Source organism: Microcaecilia unicolor, chromosome 7, assembly GCF_901765095.1.
Source record: "Microcaecilia unicolor chromosome 7, aMicUni1.1, whole genome shotgun sequence".
NCBI classification, from domain to species: Eukaryota; Metazoa; Chordata; class Amphibia; order Gymnophiona; family Siphonopidae; genus Microcaecilia; species Microcaecilia unicolor.
In genome coordinates, this window is record NC_044037.1 from 219,837,337 (window position 1) to 219,865,135 (window position 27,799).

The window sequence follows — 27,799 nt, forward strand, 5'->3', positions numbered from 1 at the left end:
GGGTTCTTTTTTCCCACATGCATCACCTTGCACTTGCTCACTTAAACGTCATCTGCCATTTAGCCGCCCAGTCTCGTAAAGTCCTTCTGTAATTTTTCACAATCCTGTCACGAGTTAACGACTTTGAATAACTTTGTGTCATCAGCAAATTTAATTACCTCGCTAGTTACTCCCATCTCTAAATTATTTATATATATTAAAAGCAGCGGTCCTAGCACAAACCCCTGAGGAACCCCACTAACTACTCTTCCCAATTGTGAATACTGCCCATTTAACCCCACTCTCTGTTTCCTATCCTTCAACCAGTTTTTAATCCACAATATTGCTCCTTGAACTTACAAGAGACTTAGACAGCATAGACACTGTCATGGTTTACAGGATAGTTTAAAACACGATTGTGGTCACTTGGAGCACCGTTGGTGTAGAACTAGAGATCGATGACAAGCTCTCTTGAAATCTTTATAGATTATATAAAAGTAGACTGCCGAGTCTAGAAAGAATTATTATAGCAAGTTTACTGGATCTAATTCTTTTAGCACTCAAAGGTTGCCTGGGTCTAGTAAACGAGTTAATCACTAAGGGGTCCTTTTATCAAGCTGCGGGGGAAAAAGGGCACTGCACTAGCGGTGGGGGCTGTATTTCCTGTGCGACAGGGGGCTAGATGCACTAAACCTTAACGACCCTCTAACAACCCTTTAAGGAAGGAAATTTCTAACCCTTGCATGCATTAAAGGCCTTTTTCCTACGAAGCAAGCAGCTAACGAAAACAGAATGCAAAGGAGAAACTACCATTGAAATGTGGACAATTCGGAATGCACTAACCATACCAATGAATGCAACGAATCATATACCGTCAGAAATTTTACGTGTGATCAGACCTGTCGTTAAGGCCCCCTGCACCAAAAATCCAAGCCAGCATGTTTAAAAAGAAAAGTGAGATACAAACACCTGGCTCTCCGCTTTCCCCTGCATCATTATAAAACAAAACATACTGGTCTCCCTGCAGCTTAAAATCCTGTCTCTCCCCTTCTACTACTACTTCTACTTCGCATTTCTATAGCTCCAACAGCTTTGAAAATTAACACCCTAAAGCCAATTTTCCCAGTACTGTAAACAAACTGCAAAGAGGTTTTTTGTTTCAAAAGGGGATTTAAGAGGGTCGGTTGCTCATTTTAGAGTTATCTTCAACTGCACTCTTCTGCTAGATCAGAAAGCTAAAAGGCTTGCAGGTCGGGATCCCCCCTCGCACGCCCCAGTCTGACATAAGCAACCTACGTAGGTTTAATACGTTTGTGGCTGCTCTGCGCATGCTTAAGGAGCAAATTAAGGACGGGGATAACGTACACTTAATACATTGTACTTTTCAATACCGCACCGAACATTTCTGAGCTGTTTTTTTTGTGCATTCTTCGTTGTTTCAAATTCGTTAAGCACTTTTACGATTTAGATTTTTTTACGTTTGGTTGATGCATCTAGCCCAGGGTCCTTTTGTAATGCAGCAGGTAAAAAAGCCCCCAGCATACATGGCCATTTGGTACGGGAACTCTTACTGCCATCCACTGAAGTGGCGATAACAGCTCCCGTGCTAACCTGGTGATAACCAAGCAGGTGATGCCCAATTACCACCAGGTTATCACCGTGCAAGCCATTTCCGGGGGTTTTCTTTTTCCCCCTGGAAATGGTGCACGCTCAGGGTAAGCCCAAAAGCGAGCAGTAAACCCACATTGGGCTTACTGCCGCTCTGTACAAGGGCCCCTCGACCATCTAAAGATGCATCCTCTCAATTCTTACAACCTTCAGCCCAGGATCTTGCTGATTTCTTCCAAATAAGGTTTACTCAAAAACCTTCAATCTTGAATATGTGCTTAGGCCGGGAAATTCAGTGTTAGTCAATTTAGGGCCCTGATTGCTAAGGTGCACTAGTGTTTTTAGCATATGTTAAAGTCAGCGAACGCTAAACCCTAGTCGCCCATATGTTTCTATGGGCGACTTTACATGCACACAAAAACACTATTGCACCCTTAGCGCTGCTTAGTAAACAGGGCCCTTAATTTGGGATTCTTTTCAAACTATTACTACTGGGGAAGTTCATAGGATTTTACAGAAAACTACCTCCTACTGCACTCTTGATATATGCCCTGTTTCTTTGTATTCCTCTATTTCTCAGTCTGTTTTGCAGTGGTTAACTTGGTTCTGGCTCCTTTCATCTGATATGGTCAAATATTTCTAACCTCAATTCCTAAGGGTTCTGGATTAGATTTAACTTTATGATCTAGCTATCATCCAATTGCTACCATTCCCCTTTTCACTAAGCTTTATGTGAGTTGTCATGACGTTTTCCTCATATTTTGAGAAATTTTCATGTTTACAAGATTCCAGTTCCCGTTCAGACCTTGCTTATAGCAACAAAACCCCTGTTACTAACTTTGACTTCTAGGGTAAAAACTATTGAGTCAGGGAAGCAAGCAATACTATTGCAATTTGATATCTCTGCCACATTTGCAGGCTCATTTTCGAAAGAGAAGGACGCCCATGTTTCGACACAAACTGGAAGATGGGCGTCCTTCTCCCAGGGTCATACAAATCGGTATAATCGAAAGCCGATTTTGGATGTCCCCAACTGCTTTCCGTCGCAGGGATGGCCAAAGCTCAAGGGGGTATCGGAGGCATAGCGAAGGCAGGACTTGGGCGTGCCTAATACATGGACGTCCTCAACCCATAATGGAAAAAAAAGGGTGTTCCTGACGAGCACTTGGACGATTTTACTTGGTCCTGTTTTTCTTACGACCAAGGCACAAAAAGGTGCCCAAACTGACCAGATGACCACCGAAGAGAATCAGGATCACCTCCCTTACTTCCCCAGTGGTCACTAACCCCCTCCCACCCTCAAAAAATACATTTTAAATCTTTGTACCAGCCTCTATGTCAGCCTCAAATGTCATACTCAGGTCCATCACAGCAGTATGTAGGTCCCTGGAGCAGTTTTAGTGGGTGCAGTGCACTTCAGGCAGGCAGACACAGGCCGATCCCCCCGCTACCTGTTACACTTGTGGTGGTAAATGTGAGCCCTCCAAAACCCACCACAAACCCATTGTACCCACATAGGTGCCCCCCTTCATCTGTAAGGGCTATGGTAGTGGTGTACAGTTGTGGGGAGTGGGTTTTGGGGGGGCTCAGCACACAAGGTAAGGGAGCTATGTACCTGGGAGCAATTTGTGAAGTCCACTGCAGTGCCCACTAGGGTGCGGTCCGGTTGGGGTGTGTCCTGGCATGTCAGGGAGACCAGTGCACTAAGAATGCTGGCTCCTCCCATGACCAAAGGGCTTGCATTTGGTCATTTCTAAGATGGGCGTCCTTGGTTTCCATTATCGCCGAAAATCAGAAACGACCAAGTCTAAGGACGACCATCTCTAAGGATGACCTAAATGTCAAGATTTGGGCGTCCCCAACCGTATTATCAAAACAAACAATGGACGTCCATCTTGTTTTGATAATACAGGTTTCCCCGCCCCTCCATCGGGAAGTTTGTTTGAGGACGTCCTCAGCAAAACTTGGGCGTCCCTTTCAATTATGCCCCTCTTGATGTGGTTGACTGCTGAGAGATTGAATGCGATTCAATTAACAGGGCAGGTTCTCAAGTGGCTCCAGGAGTTTTTAGGTAATCAAGTTATTGTGTGAGAAGGAATAATGTGATTTCAAATTGTTGGTCACCCAGTTGTGAAGTACCTCAAGATTCTCCTTGTCGTCATGCTTTTCGATTGGAGGAGTAGCCTAGTGGTTAGTGCAGCGGACTCTGATCCTGGGGAACTGGTTCGATTCCCACTGCAGCTCCTTGTGACTCTGGACAAGTCACTTAACCCTCCATTGTCCCAGGTACAAATAAGTACCTGTATAATATGTAAACCGCTTTGAATGTAGTTGGAAAAACCACAGAAAGGCGGTATTATAAGTCCCATTCCTTTTCCCTTTATGTCTACTTTAGGAAATCTTAATTTGCGACCAAGTGAATTATTGCTTTCTTACACAAATGATATACTTGTATGGATATCCAGTTCTGACGATTTGCTTGAAGTTTCAAACAGTGTTCATCTTGTATATCAATGATCCAGAATTGGGCTCTTGACAATATGCCAAAGTTCAACTCTAGCAAAACAAAAGTTCTTTGGTTCAAGGCCTTCTGTATCGATTATTCTCATCTATTAGGTTACCTGATGACAAAATATTATCAGTGGAGGCTAAATTCAGAATCTTTGGTATAATTTTGGATTCATCTTTGACCTATGAACCTCAAATTAATCAATTATAGAGATATACTATTTATAAATTGAAACAACTATGATTAATTCGATCATATTTCGATCAAGGTGCTTTTATTTGTTAGTTCAAATGCTTGTACTATCACACCTAGATTACTGCAATTTTCTCTATCTAGGTTTATCTTCTAAATTCCTGAAGAATTTACAGCTAATTCAAAATTCTTCAGCTCGGCTAATATTTAGGCTTAGCAAGTTTAGCAATTTCTCTTCTTTTATTGCTAAGCTGCATTGGCTTCCCGTTGGTGAGCATATTTTGTTTGACAGCTTGTTTGACTTTTCAGATTGTATTATGGAATTGCGCCTGCTGATTGAACTGGTTTGTATTTTTTTTTACTGTGCCTCTTGGAATCGGATGATACTTGACCCCCCCCCTTTTTTTTTTTTTTAGAGGGGTCCATTATACCAGACAGTTTACTTCCCTGTTTTCTTCGGATGTGTCACCATTTTGAACTCTTTGCCTTGTGTTATAAGGGTTGAAGTGAATTACTTACATTTTTTCAAGAAGCAAAAAACATTTTTATTTGGGAACATTTAAATTGTACTTTTGTGGCATTCTGATTTTTTTTTTTTACTCAAAACAAATAGTTTTACTAATATTTGTTTTTTGAGTGTTTTATATTAGATGAATTTGTGATGTTATTGTACCACATTTGTAAGACTCAGTGAACCCTTATTAGGGGATATAGGTCCTTATTCTATAAAGGTTATGCTCCTCATTTATGAGCATAATTTAGGCTCCTAAATTTATGCTCCTAAATGAGGAGCATAATCTGGTGTAGAGCATAGAGTATGCTTCTAATTTAGGAGCATAAATTATGCTAATAAATTAGCATACCTTTATAGAAAGGACCTTAGCGGGTAACAAAAGATGTATTGGTAAATAGTGGATTTTCCATATATACATTGGCTACAAGTGTAAATGGCGATTTCAGAAAGCCCTTATTGACATGTAGAGGTAGAACACAAATTTCAGGGAAGCATGGAGCAATGATATTTATGGTGGGACAAAAATGTATACATGTATTATGCATTTTGCAATGGAAATACACATCTGTGTAAAAAAAAAAAAAAAAATTCCCCCCAGGCCTCTCTGGAAAAGCAGGAAGGCCCACGTGTTCAGCACTACATGGAGAATTAAGGGAGCAGTTTTCCTTAAATCCTATTTCTTAGTTTTGCCTCAAAACGTAAACAAAATACTTTTTGCAGCTTCCATAGTTAACTGCCACCGCTACTTATGTAGAGTTTGTTGTGAAATTGGTGGCATCATTTATACTTTGAAGTTGCCAGGTGATGCCACCCTTTTCATCTATATGCAGCCTTATAAATTGCTGCTCCTGTTGTATTTGCGTTTGGGAAACTATAAATGACGAAGTGCTGGGGAAAATATGTATATCCAAAACTTTAAAATAACCTACAGCATGCATGTATCACTATGCAAATTATATCATACCTTGAAAAATGTGAAACGTGCTCAGACTTTGAAATAGACTAGCATGAATTGGGAAGATCTATAGTTTAGTCTCATTTTCAATCAATGCACATTTAAATAAATAAATAACTCCCAAAGCAAATATTTTGTGCATATCATACCACAGTGTCAAAAAGTTATAAAAAAAAATTAAAGCCAAGTAGTTAGCAACCTGGAACTCATGTTAAGATAAGTACTTGGCTTTGATTTTTTGGGGTAAAATACTTCCATACAACAGTAGGGCTTCTGAATGATCGGATCTGATTAGCTTAAGTTAGCCAAACAAGCAGAAAAGACACAGTACAAAAAACAGAAGGATGCTTTGGTATATAGGGAATGGATTTGACTAGCAGGAAAAAAGTGATAGTGCCCCTGTATAAGTCTTGAGACCCCATTTCGTATACTGTGTACATTCCCAGAAACCACACCTTCAAAAACTAACAGGATGGAGTTGGTTCAGGTGGCATATACTAAAATGGTTAGTGGTCTTCATCAAAAAGTGTTTACGGGTCAAACTAGAACAGTGTTTCCCAAGTCTGGTTCTGGAATATGCATATCAAGTTCATGGGTAAAGAACTGTATTTTAAACCGATGCTCAAACTGAAGAAGGAGAAAGAGACTCTAAGCGTCCATCTTCATCAGCTGCCTAGCAGAAGTCTTGCGAGTCCGCCATTGGAAGTCTCGGCAGCCATTTTGAACAGCGATCTGGCAGCGGAGGAGCATCAGCACCAGCACCAGCAGCGGGCAGGCAGGACCAGGGATCTTTCCTGCCTGCCCCGAAGAATTGGTTACACAACATGGGTGGATGAAGGAGGGGCAAGTTTTTTTTTTTTGTTACATTTGTACCCCGCGCTTTCCCACTCATGGCAGGCTCAATGGCTTACACGGGGCAATGGAGGGTTAAGTGACTTGCCCAGAGTCACAAGGAGCTGCCTGTGCCGGGAATCAAACTCAGTTCCCCAGGACCAAAGTCCACCACCCTAACCACTAGGCCACTCCTGAGAGAACAGGGTCGTTGGACATGGGTGGCTGCAGGGGGTCAGGGGGAGAGTAGGGTCGCTGGACATGGGTGGCTGCAGGGGGGCAGGGTCGCAGGACATGGGTGGCTGCAGGGGAGGCAGGGGGAGAGGAGGGTCGCAGGACATGGGTGGCTGAAGGGGGGGCAGGGGAGAGGAGGTGGGGTGGAACGGGGGCCTCAGACCATAAAGGGAGGGGGAGGGGGCACTCACTCACTCTATCTCTCACATACACTCTCTATGACACACTCTCTGTCTATCACACTCTCCATCTCAAACATACACTCCGAGGAAAACCTTGTTAGCGCCCATTTCATCTCTGACAGAAACGGGCCTTTTTTACTAGTTGAATAAATAAGTGTATGTTTGTGTCCAAAGTCATGCATCCTAAGTTTATATAATCCTTTCAAGAAATCCAGTTAATCTTTTAACTTATTAGTGGAGCATAACCACAGAGGCATGGTATGGTCTCATTTTCAATATGGTAATACTAGGGCCCAGCTAAGGAACAGGTTATTTTGAGTTGGTCTTCACTGGACTAAACTTGCTTTCCTTATGCCATCACTATCCAGCAGGTAGGCAGTGTCTTAAAAGGTGGAGGATAAAGGATTTTTTTAAACATTTATATCACACATTATCCCAAGCAAAGTCGGGTTCAATGTGGCTTACATTTGAAAATACAGTGAGACAGAATAATAGAATTCAGTTATATCATGAGAACAAATAGATGGATATGTCTGAAACATTTAACAAAGTTGAGATTAGCATATACCCAACTTTAATGATACCACATGTTCAGAAATCCATAGCCGTTAATATTGGCAGTTATTCAAAGATTATCACATGCACACACCAGAACAGGCATCTATCACATTGCAAAAGTAAACAACAACTTCTACAGAGTACATCCAAACTTTAATTTTTATTTCCTTTTTCTATCCTCCAAAATTCCAGACAGCAGATGTACAGATCCGTATACTGCACAAGCCGGCATGCTTGAAATATAGTGAGATTAATAAAAGTGCTACCAGCAATAAAGGATGACAACTTGGATGCAGCAGCTCATAGGTTTACTTGCTTTGTTTTGAGTGTACAGGGATGACAGCTGCATGGGGAAGGGGAAACTCAGACTAACCTAATTGGTCTCAACATTTTGACATCACTTGGTCTCCTGTCTATTAAACCTCCTTGGATTCATGTGTCCAAAAATAAAGGTTCCTTTTATGAAAAAAAACACTTAAATGTTTTGTGGACCATCAGAATAGTGGGTGACCTCTTTATCACAAGTGTAAAATAACACTCAAGCACCTCGCTTAAACTCCTCATGGCAGAATTTAGGCGTTTGCTACTGGTGCTGGTGTAAGCTATGTTGTCATTCCTCGATACCTCCTTTGTGGTTTCGCAAAACAGTTTGGGGTCGCCCTTATGCTGATCATTATATGTACAATAGGCATCCCACTTGAACCAAAGTTTCAGCGTGCTTGTCTGACATCGCTGTCTGGATGTCTCAACGCCACCTGAAATTAAATATGACCAAAACCGAGCTTCTCATTTTCCCCCCAAACCCACCTCCCCGCTCCCCCCGTTTTCTATTTCTGGTGGCTCTCTCATTCTCCCTGTCTCCTCAGCTCGAAACCTTGGGGTCATTTGACTCTTCTCTCTCCTTCTCTGCTCATATCCAGCAGATTGCCAAGACCTGTCGTTTCTTTCTTTACAACATCCGTAAAATCCGCCCCTTTCTTTCCGAGCACTCTACCAAAACCCTCATCCACACCTTGTCACCTCTCGTTTAGACTACTGCAATCTGCTTCTTGCTGGCCTCCCACTTAGTCATCTCCCCTCTCCAGTCGGTTCAAAACTCTGCTGCCCGTCTCATCTTCCGCCAGGGTCGCTTTACTCATACTACCCCTCTCCTCAAGACCCTTCACTGGCTCCCTATCCGTTTTCGCATCCTGTTCAAACTTCTTCTACTAACCTATAAATGTATTCACTCTGCTGCTCCCCAGTATCTCTCCACACTCGTCCTTCCCTACACCCCTTCCCGTGCACTCCGCTCCATGGATAAATCCTTCTTATCTGTTCCCTTCTCCACTACTGCCAACTCCAGACTTCGCGCCTTCTGTCTCGCTGCACCCTACGCCTGGAATAAACCTGAGCCCCTACGTCTTGCCCCATCCTTGGCCACCTTTAAATCTAGAATGAAAGCCCACCTCTTTAACATTGCTTTTGACTCGTAACCACTTGTAACCACTCGCCTCCACCTACCCTCCTCTCTTCCTTCCCGTCCACATTAATTGATTTGATTACTTTATTTATTTTTGTCTATTAGATTGTAAGCTCTTTGAGCAGGGACTGTCTTTCTTCTATGTTTGTGCAGCGCTGCGTATGCCTTGTAGCGCTATAGAAATGCAATAATAGTAGTAGTAGTACCCAGAGATATTCCTAAAACTCAGCATCTTGGGCTACGTAAGATGGAAAGTGCTAGTATCTCACTTGGTGACAATAAGGGTCTACATCCAAATCCAGGGAGATAGGAGCATGGTCATTGATTGCCATGGCCAGGGCTGCCGAGAAGGGGGGCAAGATTCCCCAGGGACCAGCCTCAAAGGGGGGGAGGGGCTGGCGGGGGTTTCTCTCTCTCTCCTGCTCCTGATGGGACCCGGGTGATCACGTCCCAACAGGAGCAGGAGAAAGAAAAATCCAGTACCAGGCCCCCCTTAGAGGCTAGGGAGGAGCAAATACAGGACTTCAGGCCAGGGCCTCTGGTTTGGCTGGCAAGGGTCCCCAGACCCCATCAGCAGAAGAACCTTCTTCCACTGCTGGTCTTCACTCCACCACATTTCCTGCCCTGCAGCTGTTTTTCCCCTCACATTGCGCATGCTCGGTTTTGATGAAATTGAGTGTGACATGAGGGGAAAAGCAACTGCAGGTGCAGGGCAGGCAATGCAGCAGAGTGAACAGCACTGGAAGAAGGCTTCTGTTGGTGAGTCTTGGGGACCCTGCCAGCCAAAGTATGTGGAGTTGTGGTGGGGGGGTGGGGTGGCAGCAGCAATCCTGGGGGGCAGCGGTGGTGGCAATCCTGGAGGGGCAGCGGTGGTGGCAATCCTGGAGGGGCAGCAGTGTGGTGGCAATCCTGGGGGGGGGGGGGGGGGGGCAGCGGCGGCCCTAGCCACGTCTCCAATCCCCTCATTCAGCACAGATGCAAAAGCAGTGGAGGACAGCAAGAGATAAAAGATGCAGGAGAAGAGGCCATGAGCACGGAACAAGCGAGTATAATCCCTAGAATCAGGGTTTAAGCACCTCCATGCATCAACCAAGTCCAAGGATTGGCAGAAGTCAGCCAATCCCCTTTCCCTCTCCCCCCAAGGGGGCCCGCTGAGGAACAGATCTATCCACCAAAGGGTCTGCAACCAAGTTAAAATCTCTGGCCATCAGCAAGGTTCCACCAACATATGGGGAACACAGGTACAACAAGCGCCCGTAAAACTGGGCATCTTAGTTGTTAGGACCATAAAGAACCAGTAAGACCAAGTCATGTCCTTGCAAGGTAAGCTGGAGCAACAAATAACAACCGTCCCCATCAGTGGCCAGCAGAGGCAGGTATAAGCCAATGATTTTTGGAACAGGATCGCTACTCCCCCATGTTGCCCCCCCCCCCCAAGAGGAGATACTAAACAACCCTCCCTCACCCAAAAGCATTTAAGCTTTCTATGTTCTACCTCTGAAAGCTTCAGTCCTGGATACAAGCCACATCAGCATTCAGTAGGTTTAAAGCCACCAAAGGTTTTGAGTGCTTACTAACATACTGATGTTCCCCCCCCAATTCAAGGAGACAAATCTCACCTCCCGTCGTGACATAGTTAAGTGCCTGGTTAGAGCCAAATACATATTGACAGTATATACTCCACAGCAGATCTCTGGAGCTCAGCCTCCCCAGAGTCCCAAACCATTCTTCAAATATGCACTCATCTACACATCAAATAATAGCCCCCACACTCACAACACACACAATTCAGAATACCCAAACAGCAAAGCCATCATACACACGTTTTTTCGGGCTTGTCCTCATCCCTAATAACAGACCCCGCCCCCCCTCCCAAATACCGCATAATGTTAGGACAGAAAAACTGCTTTAACTTTTTTTACGGTGAGGTTCACCGGTATGAATACTGGCCAGAATCTGGCTAACACTCCATGTAGTAGCAGAGAAGGCAGCTCCCATCGTTCGATCCCCCCTCCCATTGCCCTCAAACTAGCACCTAAATCCCCCTCCCCTGATGCAGCTCCAATCTTCCTCTCACCCCCTCCCCCAAATGTAGCACCTAACCCCAACCCCTCTGACCCCAGAAGGCCCCTTACAAGGCCCTACTTATGGCCCCTGGTGATCTAGTGGGGACCCCCTCTAACCCCAGAAGGCCCCTTACAAGGCCTACTTATAGTCCCTGGTGATCTAGTGGGGACGATGGGAGCAGGAGCAAATTCTACTTGCTCCTGTCTCTAGCAACAGTCTGAATGAAAAGTTATAAAGTACACTGAGGCTGCCACTTTAGGTCACAGCAGCCATTTTCCTGAGGTAACCTCTAGGGGCAGGAGCAGGGGCGAGTGGGGTTTGCTCCTGCCCCAATCACCCCCACTAGAAACTGTAAGTTGGCCCAAGGGGCCTTCTGGGCTTGGGGGTGGGTGGGAGATAAGGTGCTGCACTGGGAGGATTGGAGGGGAATTAGAGCTGCTGTAGGGTATGTGGAAAACATTTATGTGGGTCCTGGCTGATAGTCACCAGGCCTATAAGTGTTTCTTATGCAGGCCCTGCTGAATATCAGCTAGGAGCCACATAAGCTCTGGTGGCAAGCATCTAGAGAGTTTGCCCCAGATATTCAATGCCCAACATTGAATATCTAGAGTTAATTCTGCCCACTGCAGTCGTTAAAAAAAAAAAAAAAACAGACCGCCACAGGCTGAATATTGACCAGTTATTTTTCTCTTTGATGTTTTGTCTCCTACAATGATGTTGTCGATCCAGGATAGCCTCAGTTCCCCATAATTTAAATGAAAACAGATACTGTAGTGTCTTTATTTGAGACCACATAGAGCCTTTGAAGAAAAGGTGCTTCTCAAATCACAGTCTGATACCTCTCTGGCTGATTGCTGAACACTGCTACTGTATCCTCGCAGAGTTTGCCTCAACAGATGAAAACTTTTTACATTTGTTCTGAACATGGGTGGGAAAACCTTTTGACCTGAGGGCCATATTTGGGTGCAAATACCATTGGTTCATGAATAAAAAGAAGCAGAAAGAAGGACCAAGTGCCAGCAGCAACATCATTTCTGATTCACCTCTGTGGAATCAACAATACTTTCCCAAGACTGGATGTGACCATAGTTTGCACATGTGTGCTCTGGAGAGATGAAAGTCACACGCAAATGTTTTAGGTTGCTCTGTAACAAGGACAGTGCTACTTTTCAGGGAAATAGCTAATCTTAGGGTGAAAATCAATGATGACACAGCTTACAATGGCTTTGAGAACTGTCTTGCATTTATTTTTTAGGTATGTTTCATTCAAGTAATAGTAGCCATTGGGGTAAAGTAAGTCCAGCCATCTGTCTTTCAGTCTGTACGAATGCACAGACAGAAGCAGCTGTGATTTTGAAGAAGTGCATGCTGGAGAAGTTAGGGCCTCACCACCTAAAGATTAGTGGGATGTAAGAAGTCAATCGGTGTTGTAGGAAACCCTGACTGAAAAATTCTACAGCACACTGACCTTAAGTGTGTTTGCAGGGATCCACTCCTACTAGCACAAAGAATGGAAGCTGCAGTGTAGAAGACTACAGCGGTGACCCAACACTTGCCAGCACATAAAGACTGAGAAAGTCACTGTGGAAAAGGTAAGAGGACTATGGCTGAGGCAGGTTGTTACATTTTTCTGAAATGTGGTGGACATGGGCATTAATGGACAGCATGAGTTAGGCACTACTTTAACAGGGAACTCCACTTGGGACATGTAGAAAAGTAAAACCTGCAGCAGTGACAAAGGTTGACAGTGGAAGTGGAACCTGCAGCAGTGGCAGAGGATGACAGTAGCAGTAGTCGAAGGGTAGAGATTACAGAAGGGCAATACATGGAGAGGAGGAGAGAATGCAAAGAGATGGGGAGTGCAGAAGTTAGAAGTTGGGGGGGGGGGGGGCGGGTGAAGAGAAGGGAAAGTGCAAGAGGATGAGAGGTTCAGAAGTGAGTACATGGGTGAGGGGAACAGAACGCCTACACATCCACAAAAACTCATACCACACATCCCCACAGATAAACACCATACTACTCATAAACATCTCACAAGAGACCACTATCACCACCCACACTGCATCAAGCTCTCTTTCCCACCATACATACACACAGCACCTGCCTCCCTACTGATACACTTTACCAGGTGACTCCCCCACAGTCCCACACACAGACATGCCTGAATCTGCAAATGAAGAAAGAAAAGCATGCCACTGTATTGCACTGTGTACATTTTTGAACTTTCTAACCTCTTACGAGCTATCATGCACAACAAAAGAATAAAGAAATGATTAATGAATGAAGCACCTCTTAAATGGATTTTTCCGTACTGAATACCACAGAAAATGTTAATAATTTAGAAAAGAGCAGACAGATGAATTAAATTAATACAAGTATAAAAAAGGTAGATAATTATGTTTAAGGACATGGCAACTTGGACTGTTCAGGGTTAACTCTATAAAAACGTATGAAAAAGATTTAAACCAATTAAGTTAACATTCATGCTTCTCTCCACATGATTGTAATGAAATTTAATTCAAGGGTCATGAAAGTAAAAAAATGAATTACAGCAACCAATTACTGCACATATATAAGACATTCACACAGCAGACCAGATTTCTGCTGCTATTCTGATAAAGAAACAAGATGGAAATTAAATATAAGACAGTGATAGCTTTGGACATACAATCAAAATTCAAGGTGAGATGATTAAAACATAATTTAAAATAAAGAAGTAGATTAAATTAAATTCAGAAAAAAATCTAGTATTTACTGAACTGTTAGTGTGAACAGTAAAGAGAAAGGGAGGGAATGCAGCCCTGACGAATGACATTTTCACCACAGTCCTCATCGATGAGCTGAGTAATCAATCAAACCAGACGGACAGAAAACACCCTATCATTACTCAGCCTGTTACTCAAGTGAAATGATTTCTGTTTCTTTGTAATGCCACAAAACAATCTGTGACAAGGGGTGGGCTATAGATAATTTATCAAATTCTTTGATGAAACACAATTTTCTTTCTAAGAAACAGCAGTGGCACTATTTCTTTTTGTGCCATAGTCAATACAAACCAATATCAAATATTAACCTTACAACATTATTCATCCTCCTCCATTCTGCTCTATGGAAAATATTAGTTTACTGGTCAACCAAATCATAGCCCTAATGGTTTCCTACAACTCTATTATGGAAAGGTGTAGGTGTGTATCTGTGTGTGTGAGTGGGGTAGGTAAGCATTTTCTACTTTTAATAAGTTATGTAAAAGAATGTTCCATTAAATCTTCTCATTTTGGGCTTATAGAGAGAGTGGTGTAACTGTGCTCTTATTTATTTATTTAATTTATTTGTTACATTTGTATCCCACATTTTCCTACCTAGTTGCAGGCTCAATGTGGCTTACATAGTACCGTAAAGGCGTTCCCCAATTCCGGTATGAACAAATACAGTAATGTTGTGGTAGAATAAGGTTCGTGTGTACAGACACATTAGGGAATCGTAGAGAGGAAGAAAAATCATAGAAAGGAAGAGTTATTATATGTCCATTACGAGCTTTGGTTTCGTTGTATTGCAGGGTACAGGCATTTAAGTTGGGTCGGTAGGGTATGCCTTTTTGAACAGGTTAGTTTTTAATGATTTCCGGAAGTTTAGGTGATCATAAGTTGTTTTCACGGCTTTTGGTAATGTGTTCCATAGTTGTGTGCTTATGTAGGAAAAGCTGGATGCATAGGTTGATTTGTATTTTAGTCCTTTGCAGCTTGGGTACTGGAGATTTAGGTATGTTCGTGTTGATCCTTTTGTGTTTCTGGTTGGTAGGTCTATGAGGTCTGTCATGTATCCCGGGGTTTCGCCGTAGATAATTTTATGAACCAGGGTGCAGATTTTGAAAGCAATAAGTTCTTTGATTGGGAACCAGTGCAGTTTTCTCGGAGGGTTTGGCGCTTTTGAATCGCGTTTTTCCAAATATAAACCTGGCTGCTGTGTTTTGAGCGGTCTGAAGTTTCTTTATAATTTGTTCATTGCATCCCGCATAAATTCCGTTGCAGTAGTCTACATGGCTTAGTACCATTGATTGTATCAAGTTGAGAAATGTTTCCCTCGGGAAGAATGGTTTCATGAGTTTGAGTTTCCACATTGAGTGGAACATTTTCTTTGTTGTAGATTTCACTTGGTTCTCTAGTGTGAGGTTACGGTCGATTGTAACGCTGAGAATTTTCAAGCTGTCTGAGATAGGGAGGGTATAATCTGGGGTGTTTATGTTTGTGGGTTTGTTCGTATTGTATTGGGATGAGAGGATGAGACAGTGTGTTTTTTCTGTGATGAGTTTTAGTTGAAATGCATTTGCCCATGAGTCCATAATATTCAAGCTGAGCTTGATTTCGTTGGTGATTTTGTCAGATCACGTTTGTAAGGAATGTATATTGTGACATCATCTGCATAGATGAAAGGGTTAAGGCCTTGGTTGGATAAGGATTTGGCTAGTGGGGTCATCATTAGGTTGAAAAGGATCAGTGATAGTGGTGATCCTTGAGGTACTCCGCATTCTGCTTTCCACAGTGGTGATATGTTTGAGCTTGATTTCACTTCATATGTTCTAGTGGTTAGGAAACCCTTGATCCAACTAAGTATGTGTCCGCCAATCCCGAAGTAATCTAGGAGTCTTAGTAGTATTTTACAGTTTACCATGTCGAACGCACTGGACATGTCAAATTGGAGGAGAAGGGAAAATTAGGTTCTTACCTTGGTAATTTTCTTTCCTTTAGTCACAGCAGATGAATCCATTAACTGATGGGTTGTATCCGCCTACCAGCAGATGGAGATAGAGAACACTGAAGAACCACAGACGGCTAGCCCCAACTGCCTTCAATATTTGAAATTTCCAAAGCAGAGTGAATAAGAAAGGTAACATAACAAACTTTCCTCACAGTGAACAAATGCCCCAGAACCGGAGCAATAACCATACAAAGGAGGGACGATCTCAACCTCCTGTACTAGAACAGCATGTAGACATTCTGAGAACTGGTTTCCAACTTCTCCCAATGAGATACATATCTGCATGAAAGATCTAAACAAAAAACAAAGTCAGACAGGGAGGGATCATGGATTCATCTGCTGTGACTAAAGGAAAGAAATTACCAAGGTAAGAACCTAATTTTCCCTTCCTTGTCATCATCAGCAGCAGATGAATCTATTAACAGATGGGATGTACAAAAGCACTCCCTACTTAGGGTGGGAACAGGCCACTCCGCGCGCAAGCACTTGTGCTCCAAAAATCGCGTCCTGCTTCGCTGCAACATCCAGCCTGTGATGCCAGACAAATGAGAGCTGAGAAGCCCAAGTAGCCACACTACAGATCTCTTGAAGAGAGAGTGCACCCGTGGAATGTGCCTTAAACGCTTCAGGCGGGGGGGGGGGGGGGGGGGGGAGAAGAAATAACCTCTGTAGCCAGCCCCGGGCCATCAACACCCGGAGGGGATCCAGAATGCAGCGCAGTGTCAGACACCTGCGGCAAAGCTCTTTTCAGCATGAAGGCTTTATGCATTAAAAGCACAAACTCAAGGGGAGAAAACTCACCCTGACCCTCCGCCTCCGAATTAGGAGAAACGGATGTAGGAGCTCCTCTTGCAGCCTCCAAACGAGGCGTCCCCCTACACTCAGACTCCTCCGCAACCGCGAGGCTCGAGACATGCGGCGCTTCCAAAATGGCGCCCGCTGCCAGCTCCATCGAGCGGGAAGAATCATCGTTCGGCATGCTCGTACTAGTGCGAGCGTCTAAGGAGCACGTTTTGCACAGCCCCTTTGCTGACCTGCGCTTACCACAACGGAAGCAGCGCTTAACTCCCTCAGCAGCCATCGCCCGACTGGATGGGAATAGCAATAAAACATCGCGCCAAAACATACCCCGTTCGGAACGGCATCCGTGGGACCTCCCCTGGAGGAGCTGGACACCACTCTCACCTCAGAAGACCGAGTCAACGAGCTCCGGTCAAGCTGCACAGAACCAGAATCTCTGGAAAAAGCCTCAGAAATAGCAACGCTGTACAAGCGCGCACTTTTTTTTTTAACGCTGTGAGGAAAGTTGGAGGCAGGCAGCAACAGAGGGACTCCGGGAGGAGGGGGGAATGGGTAAGGCAGGGAAAGGGCGAACCTATATGCCTTTAAAGTGGGCACCACCAGCCAGAACAGCCCTGCTCAACTGGCAAAGCACAGGAGCCACCCGAGGCAGAAATCCAGGAGCTGATCAAGCTACGTCCACACCTGCTGGGAGATAGAGAAATACTGAAGGCAGTTGGGGCTAGCCGTCCAAGGGTCACTGTGGTTCTTCAGTGTTCTCTATCTCCACCTGCTAGTAGGCGGATACAACCCATCAGTTAATAGATTCATCTGCTGCTGATGACAAGGAAGTATGCTTTTGCCTGTTGCTATTTCCTGCTTAAATTTGGCTAGAAGGGTAATTAGTACTGTTTCAGTGCTATGGAGGGGGCAAAATTCTGATTGTGATTCATGTAATATTGTGAATTTGTTTATATAATCAGTAAGTTATATGCTTTTTTACCTAGCCTGAATCTCTTGCACATGTCTGAAAAGGCAAATCACATCAATTCCACTGGTTTGTTTGACTCTTCCTGGCATGTAGATCACCTTTCACTATCTCACACATGCCAAAGAGAAATGTTTGATGACAGCCAGCATTAAGGACCTGTATTCTAACTTTCCAAACCTAAGTCCCAAATACATTCTGCACCTGTTAGTAATGTCCAACTTCCTGCTCTCATAAATCTTTGACGCATGGAGCATGTCAATCTAGGGGGCATACTTAAAAAGAAATAGCTTTTCTGCGAAAAAAAAAAAAAAGGAATTATGTTACTTAAAATCATACCCAAATTTGGCAGCAATGTCATAAACTTGCTTTTCATGCTGAAGGACCTTCTCTCTGTCACCTTCAAACAATAAAGTAGTTACACACAGCTGGTTGGCATCAAATCCTTTAAACTGTGAAAAAAAGTTTAGTAAGTCAATTTTTTTTTTATTGCAAAACCAAATTCAACACCTTCATTTCCATTCTGAGTTAAAATAATCTTCTAATATTAAAAGTATTACAATGATTGAACAAAATCGTAAGCAACATTTCAACAACAGGGAAAAATAAGAAAATTGCTTATTTACTTAAACCCTTGAAACAACGAGAATGAAAGAATGTTGTTTCACATTGCTTTGGAAGACACAACTTTCTGGATTAAAAAAAAAATCTTCTTTCTGTTTAACTATATACATGGTGGGGGTAATTTTATAAAAGGTGCTCAATAAATGGAGCTCAAAAATCGGTGTCGGAAAGAATTGGTGCAAAGGTTTCTCAGAGATAAGCATGCTTTATAGAATAGTGCTTAGAGTGGATTCCCATGCCTAAATTTGAGCGCCGGTATTTACGCCAGCTGAAACCTGGTGTAAATGTTGGTGCCCAACTCTTGGCATTTTAGTGCGTAAATGGTGCTATACCATTTGCAATGAGCCAAACATTTTAGAACGCATGTGCCCGTCCTCTGACCATGTCCCCTTCTGAGATGTGCACTACAGGATTTAGGCGCAGAGTATTATAGAACAGCTCATAAGATGATGCACGCACAAATTTCAATTAGTGCCAAGTGTAATTATTAAGACTCATTAATTCATACTTGATAGCTCACTTATCAATTTAGTTGCACACACATCTTGACATTGAGCCTAAATTTTAGTGCCAATCTTTTGGCGCCATATATAGAATCTGGGGGAGATTGTCATACATAAAAAAATCTATTTACTTTAGATCCATATAAGAGATGAATTTATACTAGGAATATTTGGTATAAAATTAAATGTATTTGACAAACATAATTTAACAAGAATAATGGTGTTATTAAATTCCACAATATGTTTGCTCTTTTTAAATTTCCAAGTCAAAGTAACGCAATCACTTGGTTTCAAGAGGAAAAAGTAGATAGGCAAAGACTTGGATGTTCACAAAACATGAACTTTCCTACTCTCTTTGCCAGATGGACAGCCTGAATAAAGGCCTACAAGTTACAGTGTTTTAAATTTAACAACTTAACAATTCAATTAGCAATTATTTTTTATTACAGAAATCACTAACACAAGTTATCCTTTTATATCAGTCCAAAGTGGGGGGGAGGGGGGCGCAGTGTAAGCGATGTCATTTAATTATTTTTACTTTTTGAACAAAAGTAAATTCAAGAATGGTACTCAACTAAACACAGCCAGAACCTTATGCAGCTATCAGTGAGTGAGGTCAAAGTTAAAGGCATACTGGGAGAATTGATAGAGGATTGATGAAGAAGTCTGAAGTGGGGGAAGGTTGCTGGAACTTTGTTAAGACTAGACTAACATAGAATTCTGATTAAATCTCACATTAGTTTGATTATTAAGGTGTACTTAGGATGATACTGACTAAGGTGTAGGGTCCAAGAAAAAGTGCCAAAAATATGGGTGCTAAGCACTAATCCTAAGGCAACTGTCCACAAAATTGCAGTTATATGAGGACGTTAAGTCAGCATGCACGCACCTAACTAGGAGTGAACACTTACGCCATGTCAAAGGCTGGTGTAAATGGTCACGCCTAAAGTTGGCAGTTGCACATGTAGTCTTAGTATTCTATAAGTTATGCAAACAGCTGTAGGACCCGCCCCTGACCCACCATGTACACACCCCCTTTGTAGTTCAACACTAAGCTTATAGAACAGCACCTAAGTACAGTTACGCACAGAACTACAAATTAAATGTCAATTAGTACCAATTAATGCCACGTAAAGGCTATTATTTATTTAGGCGCATTTTTACCCCACATTTTCCCACATAAGCAGGCACAATGTGGCTTACACAAATTCAAGAGGATACTTAAGGCCAACTGATGCCTAATTTAACAAGTTAGGTGCACAACTGGTACTATTCTGTAACTCACGCACCTAAATTTGCACACTAGTCGGAAATTTGGGCACGCAACTTTATAGAATCTGAGAGTTATGTGTATTTTGAATCCATGTCCATTTTCCCTTGTGCAAGTGTGTGTGTAGTTCTGTAAGAGAAAATCAGTGAAAATTGGTCATTAAGGGTTTACATTCATTTGATAAACATTTGTCATTTCATATAATTTTTAACCCAAAATAGTAGGAAAAACATTGAAATCATGTTCTTTATTTCTGTGTTGTCAATAGGGCACACTATTTGAATAACAGGATGCACTATTGATGACCATGTCTTTTCAGCCTTTGGATGTTATCAGCATCTCTGAGGTACGCCTTCAGTGTCTTCTACAAATACCTGTTCCCCCTGAGGAGTCCCTTCAGGGGGAACAGGTAATACAGAGGACAGCTTGGTTGACGAATGGACTGAGATCATATGTCTTAAAAGGACATTGTTTGCAATGAGTCCCATTTCATTGGTTTAATCAATTATTGCAGAGCCAAGATGATTCCGAGGGGTCTTAGATAATACATTTCTTGACAATCAAGAATTTTTGGATCAGTGGACTGGTATCCTGGGTCAATTACACGACTGGTGCTGAATTAAATTTGTTTGTATTACATTTGGCTGTGAAGAGCTTTTTTGGTCCACCTTTACTATTTTGTTTTTCCGTTTGGACATTGTGTAGGGGATTATTTAACCTTTACCTTCGGGTTTCTTTCTAGATAATCATTGACCACCATCTTTCTTTTTAAAGTCAGATTGCAGCTCTGGTTAAAAAAAAATGTTTTGGGGCCTTTAGACAGTTTTGTTGTGTCCAAGATTTCCTGGATACAGCCTCTCATAAGGTTCTGCTCTATGCAATAATTGCATCTACCTTGATCATTGAAATGTCATTTATGCTGGCCTTCCACTTTATTTTCTTTGTCAACTACAGACCATGCAAATATGGCAGTGAGGATCTTCTGCTATGTGAAGAGATGGGATCATTTCACTCCCCTTATGAAACAAAAACACTCGCTACCTGTTCAATCTTGGATCCGGTATAAGATTCTTATCCTAACACATTATTTATTTATTTGGATTTTGCTCACACCTTTTTCACTAGTAGCTCAAGATGAGTTACATTCAGGTACACTGGGTATTTCTCTGTCCCTGGAGGGCTCTCAATCTAATTTTGTACCTGGGAATAGAGGACTAAATGCCCAAGATCACAAGGAGCAGCAGCGGGATTTGAACCGGCCACCTCTGGATGTTAAGAACGGTGCTCTAACCACTAAGCCACTCCTCCACTCCATAAGGCCCTCCATATGGGTGGCCCTTCATACCTTGCCTCACAAATAATCCTCCACACTCCCTCCCAAACACTTCATTCATTATATAATGGATGACTTCATGTTCCTCCTGTCCATCTTGCCTCCACGTGCCAATGTGCATTTTTCTGTGTTGTGTCTGTCCTTTGGAACTCCATTGGACTTTTTAAAATTTAGGGTAGTGCTTAAAACATTTCTCTTCTATAAGGACTATGACAACTTGTCAGCCTCTAGGTTTGCCTGTGGCCAGCTGACAGACCTTGCATTGTTCTTCCGTCCTTCCCTTTCTTATTAGGAATGGTGTTCCATTAACCTCTGCTCCTTTGATTTGATGCAAACCGCCTTGCTATTTTCCAAGAAAAGGCGGTATATAAAGTTAAATAACTAAACCATAAACCAGTGTTTTCTAAGTCCAGTCCTGGAATACAGTCAGGTTTTCAGGCTATCCACAATGAATATGCATGAAAGAGATCTGCATATATTGGAGGCAGTGTATGCAAATCAAGTTCATGATTATTAAGGTAAAATTATGTATAATCATACCTGATAATTTTCTTTCCATTAATCATAGCTGATCAATCCATAGACTGGTGGTGGGTTGTGTCCATCTACCAGCAGGTGGAGATAGAGAGCAAACTTTTGCCTCCCTATATGTGGTCATGTGCTGCCGGAAACTCCTCAGTATGTCGATATCAAAGCTCCATCCGCAGGACTCAGCACTTAGAGAATTACACCCACGAAGGGACACTCTGCCCAGCTCACCACCGCCGAAACGGGGGAGGGGAATTAACCCAGCTCATCCCCACACAAGTGGGGGAGGGGAATCCGTCCAGCTCATCCCCGCGGAGCGGGGGAGGGACACCACACCCGCGATGCGGGGGGATCTGGCTTATCCTGCAACCGCAACCGCGGGAGGAGCTGACTGACCCTAACACCGCCGAAGCGGGAGGGGTACAAAGCTGCCCTACAGCCGCACGAAGCGGGAGGGAGTGCCGGCAGAATTTTAAGTCTCAATCCAGCCCCGTAAAACGGAGGGGAGAGGAATGCAGCAGCTCACTGTAACACAAACTCGTCTTAACTCTTGAAGAATCCAAGTGAAAAAACTTGAACACGAAGTCTTTCTGAAGTAACTGAAGACTAAACTTGAACCTGAAATGCAACCAGAATAAAAACAGTACAGATATCTGGGAGGGGCTATGGATTGATCAGCTATGATTAATGGAAAGAAAATTATCAGGTATGATTATACATAATTTTACCTTCCATATCATCAAGCTGATCAATCCATAGACTGGTGGGATGTACCGAAGCAGTACTCACCCAGGGCGGGACAATGAAATCCCTGACCTCAACACCGAAGCTCCAAACCGGGCCTCCGCCCGTGCAGCCACAGTCAAACGGTAATGCTTGGAGAATGTATGAGCCGAAGCCCAAGTTGCCGCCTTGCATATCTCTTCCAAGGAGACGGATCCGGCCTCTGCCATCGAGGCCGCCTGAGCTCTCGTGGAGTGAGCCTTCAGCTGGATAGGCGGCACCTTCCCCGCGGCCACATAAGCCGCTGCAATGGCTTCCTTGACCCATCTTGCCACTGTAGGCTTAGCAGCCTGCAGACCCTTACGAGGACCTGCAAACAGGACAAACAGATGATCCGATTTCCGGAAATCATTGGTCACTTCCAAGTATCTGATGATGACTCGTCTCACATCCAGATATTTAAGAGCACAGTACTCCTCTGGGTAGTCCTCCCTACGAAAGGAAGGGAGACAGAGCTGCTGATTCACATGGAAGCGAGAAACAATCTTGGGCAGGAAGGAAGGCACTGTGCGAATAGTCACTCCTGCCTCAGTGAACTGCAGAAAAGGCTCTCGACATGAGAGCGCCTGGAGCTCGGAACTCTTCTGGCTGGAGTGATAGCCACCAAAAAGACTGCTTTCAACGTCAGGTCTTTCAGAGATGCCCTCGACAAGGGTTCAAAAGGCGGCTTCTGCAATGCTCTTAGTACCAGGTTGAGATTCCACGCAGGCACCACTGAGTGCAGAGGAGGGCGCAGGTGATTAACCTCCCTTGAGAAAGCGCACCACATCTGGCTGCGAAGCCAGGGAAGCACCCTTCAGGCGGCCCCTGAAGCAAGCCAGAGCCGCTACCTGGACTTTAAGGGAACTGAGCGACAGGCCTTTCTCCAGACCTTCTTGCAGGAACGCCAACACTGAAGAAATTGGAGCAGTGAAGGGAGAAAGTGAGCCTGCTCACACCACGCTGCAAAGATACGCCAAACCCTGGCGTAAGCAGTAGAAGTAGAGCGCTTCCTCGCTCTCAGCATAGTGGCGATGACCTTGTCTGAGAAGCCCTTCTTCCTCAGACGCTGCCGCTCAATAGCCAGGCCGTAAGACCAAAGGGGGAGGGATCCTCCATCACCACGGGACCCTGATGTAACAGGCCCTGCTCCACTGGCAGCCGCATAGGATCGTCGACTGAGAGCCTGATCAAGTCCGCATACCAGGGACGCCTGGGCCAATCCGGACCCACCAGGATTACCCTGCCGGGATGCTTTGCCACCCGGTCTAGCACCCTGCCCAACATGGGCCAGGGCGGGAACACATAGAGAAGCTCTTGTGTCGGCCACTGTTGGAGAAGAGCATCTACTCCCAGGGATCGAGGGTCCCGTCCTCTGCTGAAAAAGCGCGGCACTTGGCAATTGGCCGATGACGCCATCAGATCTAGGCTCGGCTGGCCCCAGCGCTTCGTGATGTCCAAGAACGCCTGAGCAGATAGCTGCCACTCTCCGGGCTCCAAGGTATGGCGACTGAGAAAGTCCGCCTTGACATTCATGACTCCGGCAATGTGGGCCGCTGAAAGCTGCTCCAGGTTCGCTTCCGCCCACTGGCAAATATTCATAGCCTCCTTGGCTAGAGGGGCGCTCTTGGTACCTCCCTGGCGGTTGACATAGGCCACAGCCGTGGCATTGTCCGACAAGACCCGTACAGGCTTCAACACCAGTACCGGGATGAACTCCAAAAGCGCCAACCGAATGGCTCTGAGTTCCAGGAGGTTGATAGACCACTTTGCCTCTGCAGGAGACCATAGCCCCTGCGCTGTCCTTCCCAAGCAGTGGGCTCCCCAGCCCGACAACGAGGCGTCCGTCGTGACGACAATCCACTCTGGGGTCACCAGAGGCATTCCCGCAGACAACTTGTCTGTCTGCATCCACCAGCTCAGCGCCTTGCGCACTGCTGGGTCCAAGGGAAGGCGCACAGCATAATCCTCCGACATCGGAGTCCAGCGCTGCAGCAAAGAGTGTTGAAGTGGTCTCATATGAGCCCTGGCCCAGGGCACAACTTCCATCGTGGCCGTCATAGAGCCCAACAGCTGCACATAGTCCCAAGCCCGAAGGGGAGAGGCTACTAGGAACTGGTCCACCTGAGCCTGAAGCTTGACAATCCGATTGTCTGGCAGGAACACTCTGCCCACTTGGGTGTCGAATCGAACTCCCAGGTACTCCAGGGACTGAGTCGGGCGCAGCTGGCTCTTCTCCCAGTTGATGATCCATCCCAGGGAGCTCAAAAGAGCAACTACCCGGTCCACAGCTTTGCCGCACTCTGCATAAGAGGGGGCTCGGATCAACCAGTCGTCCAGATAAGGATGGACTTGTACCCCTTCCTTTCGTAGGAAGGCCGCGATGACCACCATTACTTTGGAAAAGGTCCGCGGAGCAGTAGCCAACCCGAAAGGGAGGGCTCTGAACTGGAAGTGTCGTCCCAGGACTGCAAAACGCAGAAAGCGTTGATGAGGAGGCCAGATGGGAATATGTAGGTATGCTTCCTTGATGTCCAAGGATGCCAGGAACTCTCCTGCCTTCACTGCCGCTATAACAGAGCGGAGAGTCTCCATGCGAAAGTGCCGCACTTTCAAGGCCCGATTGACCCCTTTGAGGTCGAGGATAGGCCGGACAGAACCTCCTTTCTTTGGTACCACAAAGTAAATGGAGTAACGTCCCTTGCCAAGCTGACTTTCTGGCACCGGAACGACCGCGCCCAGGCGGATCAGATTGTCCAAGGTCTGCTGCACTGCCACAGCTTTGACCGGAGACTTGCAGGGAGAGAGTACAAACCCGTCTTTTAAGGGTCGGCAGAACTCTAGTTTGTAGCCGTCTCTGATGACTTCCAGCACCCACGCGTCTGAAGTTATTGTGGTCCACTCGCCCAGAAACGAGGACAGCCGTCCTCCAATCTGCACTGGGGCGTGGACCAAGACCCCGTCATTGGGTACGAGACCCTGGGGGAGGACCGGAGGGAGCACCTCCGGGACGGCGGTCTCTGCGAAAGGAATGCTGCTTGGGGGAGAAATTCCTCTTAAAGGAAGAGGGGGCAGAAAAACCCGACCTGCCCGGGCGGTACCGACGGGCTTCCTGAAACCGTCCTCTGGAGGTACCGGGACGAGCACTAGCCCGAGCCCTGACCTCTGGTAACTTCTTGCCCTTAGACGTGCCGAGATCGGTCACGATTTTGTCCAGCTCGACCCCAAAGAGCAGCTTGCCTTTAAAAGGCAATCTAGCCAGGCGGGATTTAGAGGCGTGGTCAGCAGACCAATGTTTCAGCCAAAGCCACCGCCGCGCAGAGACTGTCTGAGCCATGCCTTTAGCTGAGGCTCTCAAGACATCATACAGCAAGTCTGCCAAATAGGCTAAGCCCGATTCCAGGGCCGGCCAATCAGCCCTCAAGGAATGATCCGAGGGGGAAGCCCGCTGTACCATAGTCAGGCACGCCCTGGCCACATAGGAGCCGCAAACTGAGGCCTGCAAATTTAAAGCAGCCGCCTCAAAGGACGACCTTAAGGCCGCCTCCAATCTTCTGTCTTGGGCGTCCTTTAGGGCTGTGCCAACCTTCCACCGGCAACGCCGTTTTCTTAGTCACCGCAGTGATCAAAGAATCCACGGTAGGCCACAGATAGGCCTCACGTTCACTCACAGCCAAAGGATAGAGGCGGGACATAGCCCTAGCCACTTTAAGGCTCGCTTCTGGGACATCCCATTGAGCCGAAATTAAGGTGTGCATGGCATCATGCACGTGGAAGGTTCTAGGCGGGCGCTTCGTCCCCAGCATAATGGCAGAGCCAACAGGGGCTGAGGGAGAGACGTCCTCCGGAGAGGAAATCTTCAAAGTGTCCATGGCCTGTAACAACAGGTTGGGCAAATCCTCTGGGCTAAAAAGCCGCGCTGCAGAGGGGTCATCCGCTCCATCCGAGCGGGGATCCGTCTCCTCCAAGGAATCCGCAAAGGACCGTTGGGAGACCTCAGACACGCTGCCCTCATCTACATCGGAGGAGACAAATTCCTCCAAGGCCTGGGAATCAACCCGAGGGCGTTTACCTCTGGGAACCTCAACCTCTTTACCAGACGAGGGAGCAGGGGCAGCGTTGTGCATGAGGAAGGCCTGATGCAGCAGCAAAACAAACTCGGGGGAGAAACCCCCCAGACTGTGCACTTCCGCAGCCTGGGCAACAGCCCTAGACGCACCCTCAACCGGCGCTCTCAATAGCGGGGGAGAGACATGCTGCGCATCCAAAATGGCGTCCGGCGCGAAACTCCGCGAAGGAGCTGCGCGGGAAGAACGGCTCTTAACTTTAGCCGCTTCTGTGCCGTCGCCCAAATTAAGGGCGTTCATGGCATTAATGTCTCCAACCTCAAGGGCGGCCCAAGAAGAAGCCGTCCGAGCCGCGTGGCCGGCCAAGATGGCGGAGGCGAGGAGCGGGGGATGGGCGTTTATGGCGGGAAAAACCGCCACGCCGGAGGAAGGACCGGGACATTCATCGGTCACGAAACTGTCACCCAACAAGGGCGAATCAGGCTTTAAGACCCCCGCATCCCCTCTAGAAGCGCTCAAGCGACCCGGGGAGCGACCCTTTGCGCCCTCGCCCTCCGACGCCATATACCACGAGGAGAAGAATCGGGGAACCCCCTGCCCGCTATAAAAAGGTAAAAATTACCTGCTGTCCGCTCCGAGTTGTAACGACCTGGTGTCCCAGTGAGTAGCTGCAATAGACGCTTAAATAAACGTCGAGATAAACGCCTTTAAAGACGTTCAAAAATTTTTTTTTTTTTTTTTTTTAACGGAGCCAGCGGGAGGGGGGGAGAAAAGGAGGGACCTGGCACCACCAGGTTTGCACTTGCTCAAAAGAGCCCTCAACCCCAGGCACTCAACAAAACCTAAAAATTAGGCTTGGAGGCCTAGCCAGAGCTGCTGCTGTGTGTGACCACCACCTGCTGAGATAGAGAACATACTGAGGAGTTTCCGGCAGCACATGACCACATATAGGGAGGCAAAAGTTTGCTCTCTATCTCCACCTGCTGGTAGATGGACACAACCCACCACCAGTCTATGGATTGATCAGCTTGATGATATGGAATTGTGGATAGCCTGAAAACCTGACTGGCAAGGGGTACTCCAGGACTGTACTTGGGA

General features: G+C 45.5%; 1 protein-coding gene across 1 annotated transcript in view; it reads right to left on the reverse strand.

Annotated features, from left to right (window-relative positions):
* Nucleotides 1-27,799, reverse strand: part of AGPS (alkylglycerone phosphate synthase) — a 531,881-nt gene that overhangs the window by 184,476 nt on the left and 319,606 nt on the right. The window contains exon 14 of the mRNA XM_030208991.1: nt 17,954-18,066. Within this exon, the coding sequence (XP_030064851.1) occupies nt 17,954-18,066 (113 nt within the window). The remainder of the gene's footprint in view (nt 1-17,953; nt 18,067-27,799) is intronic.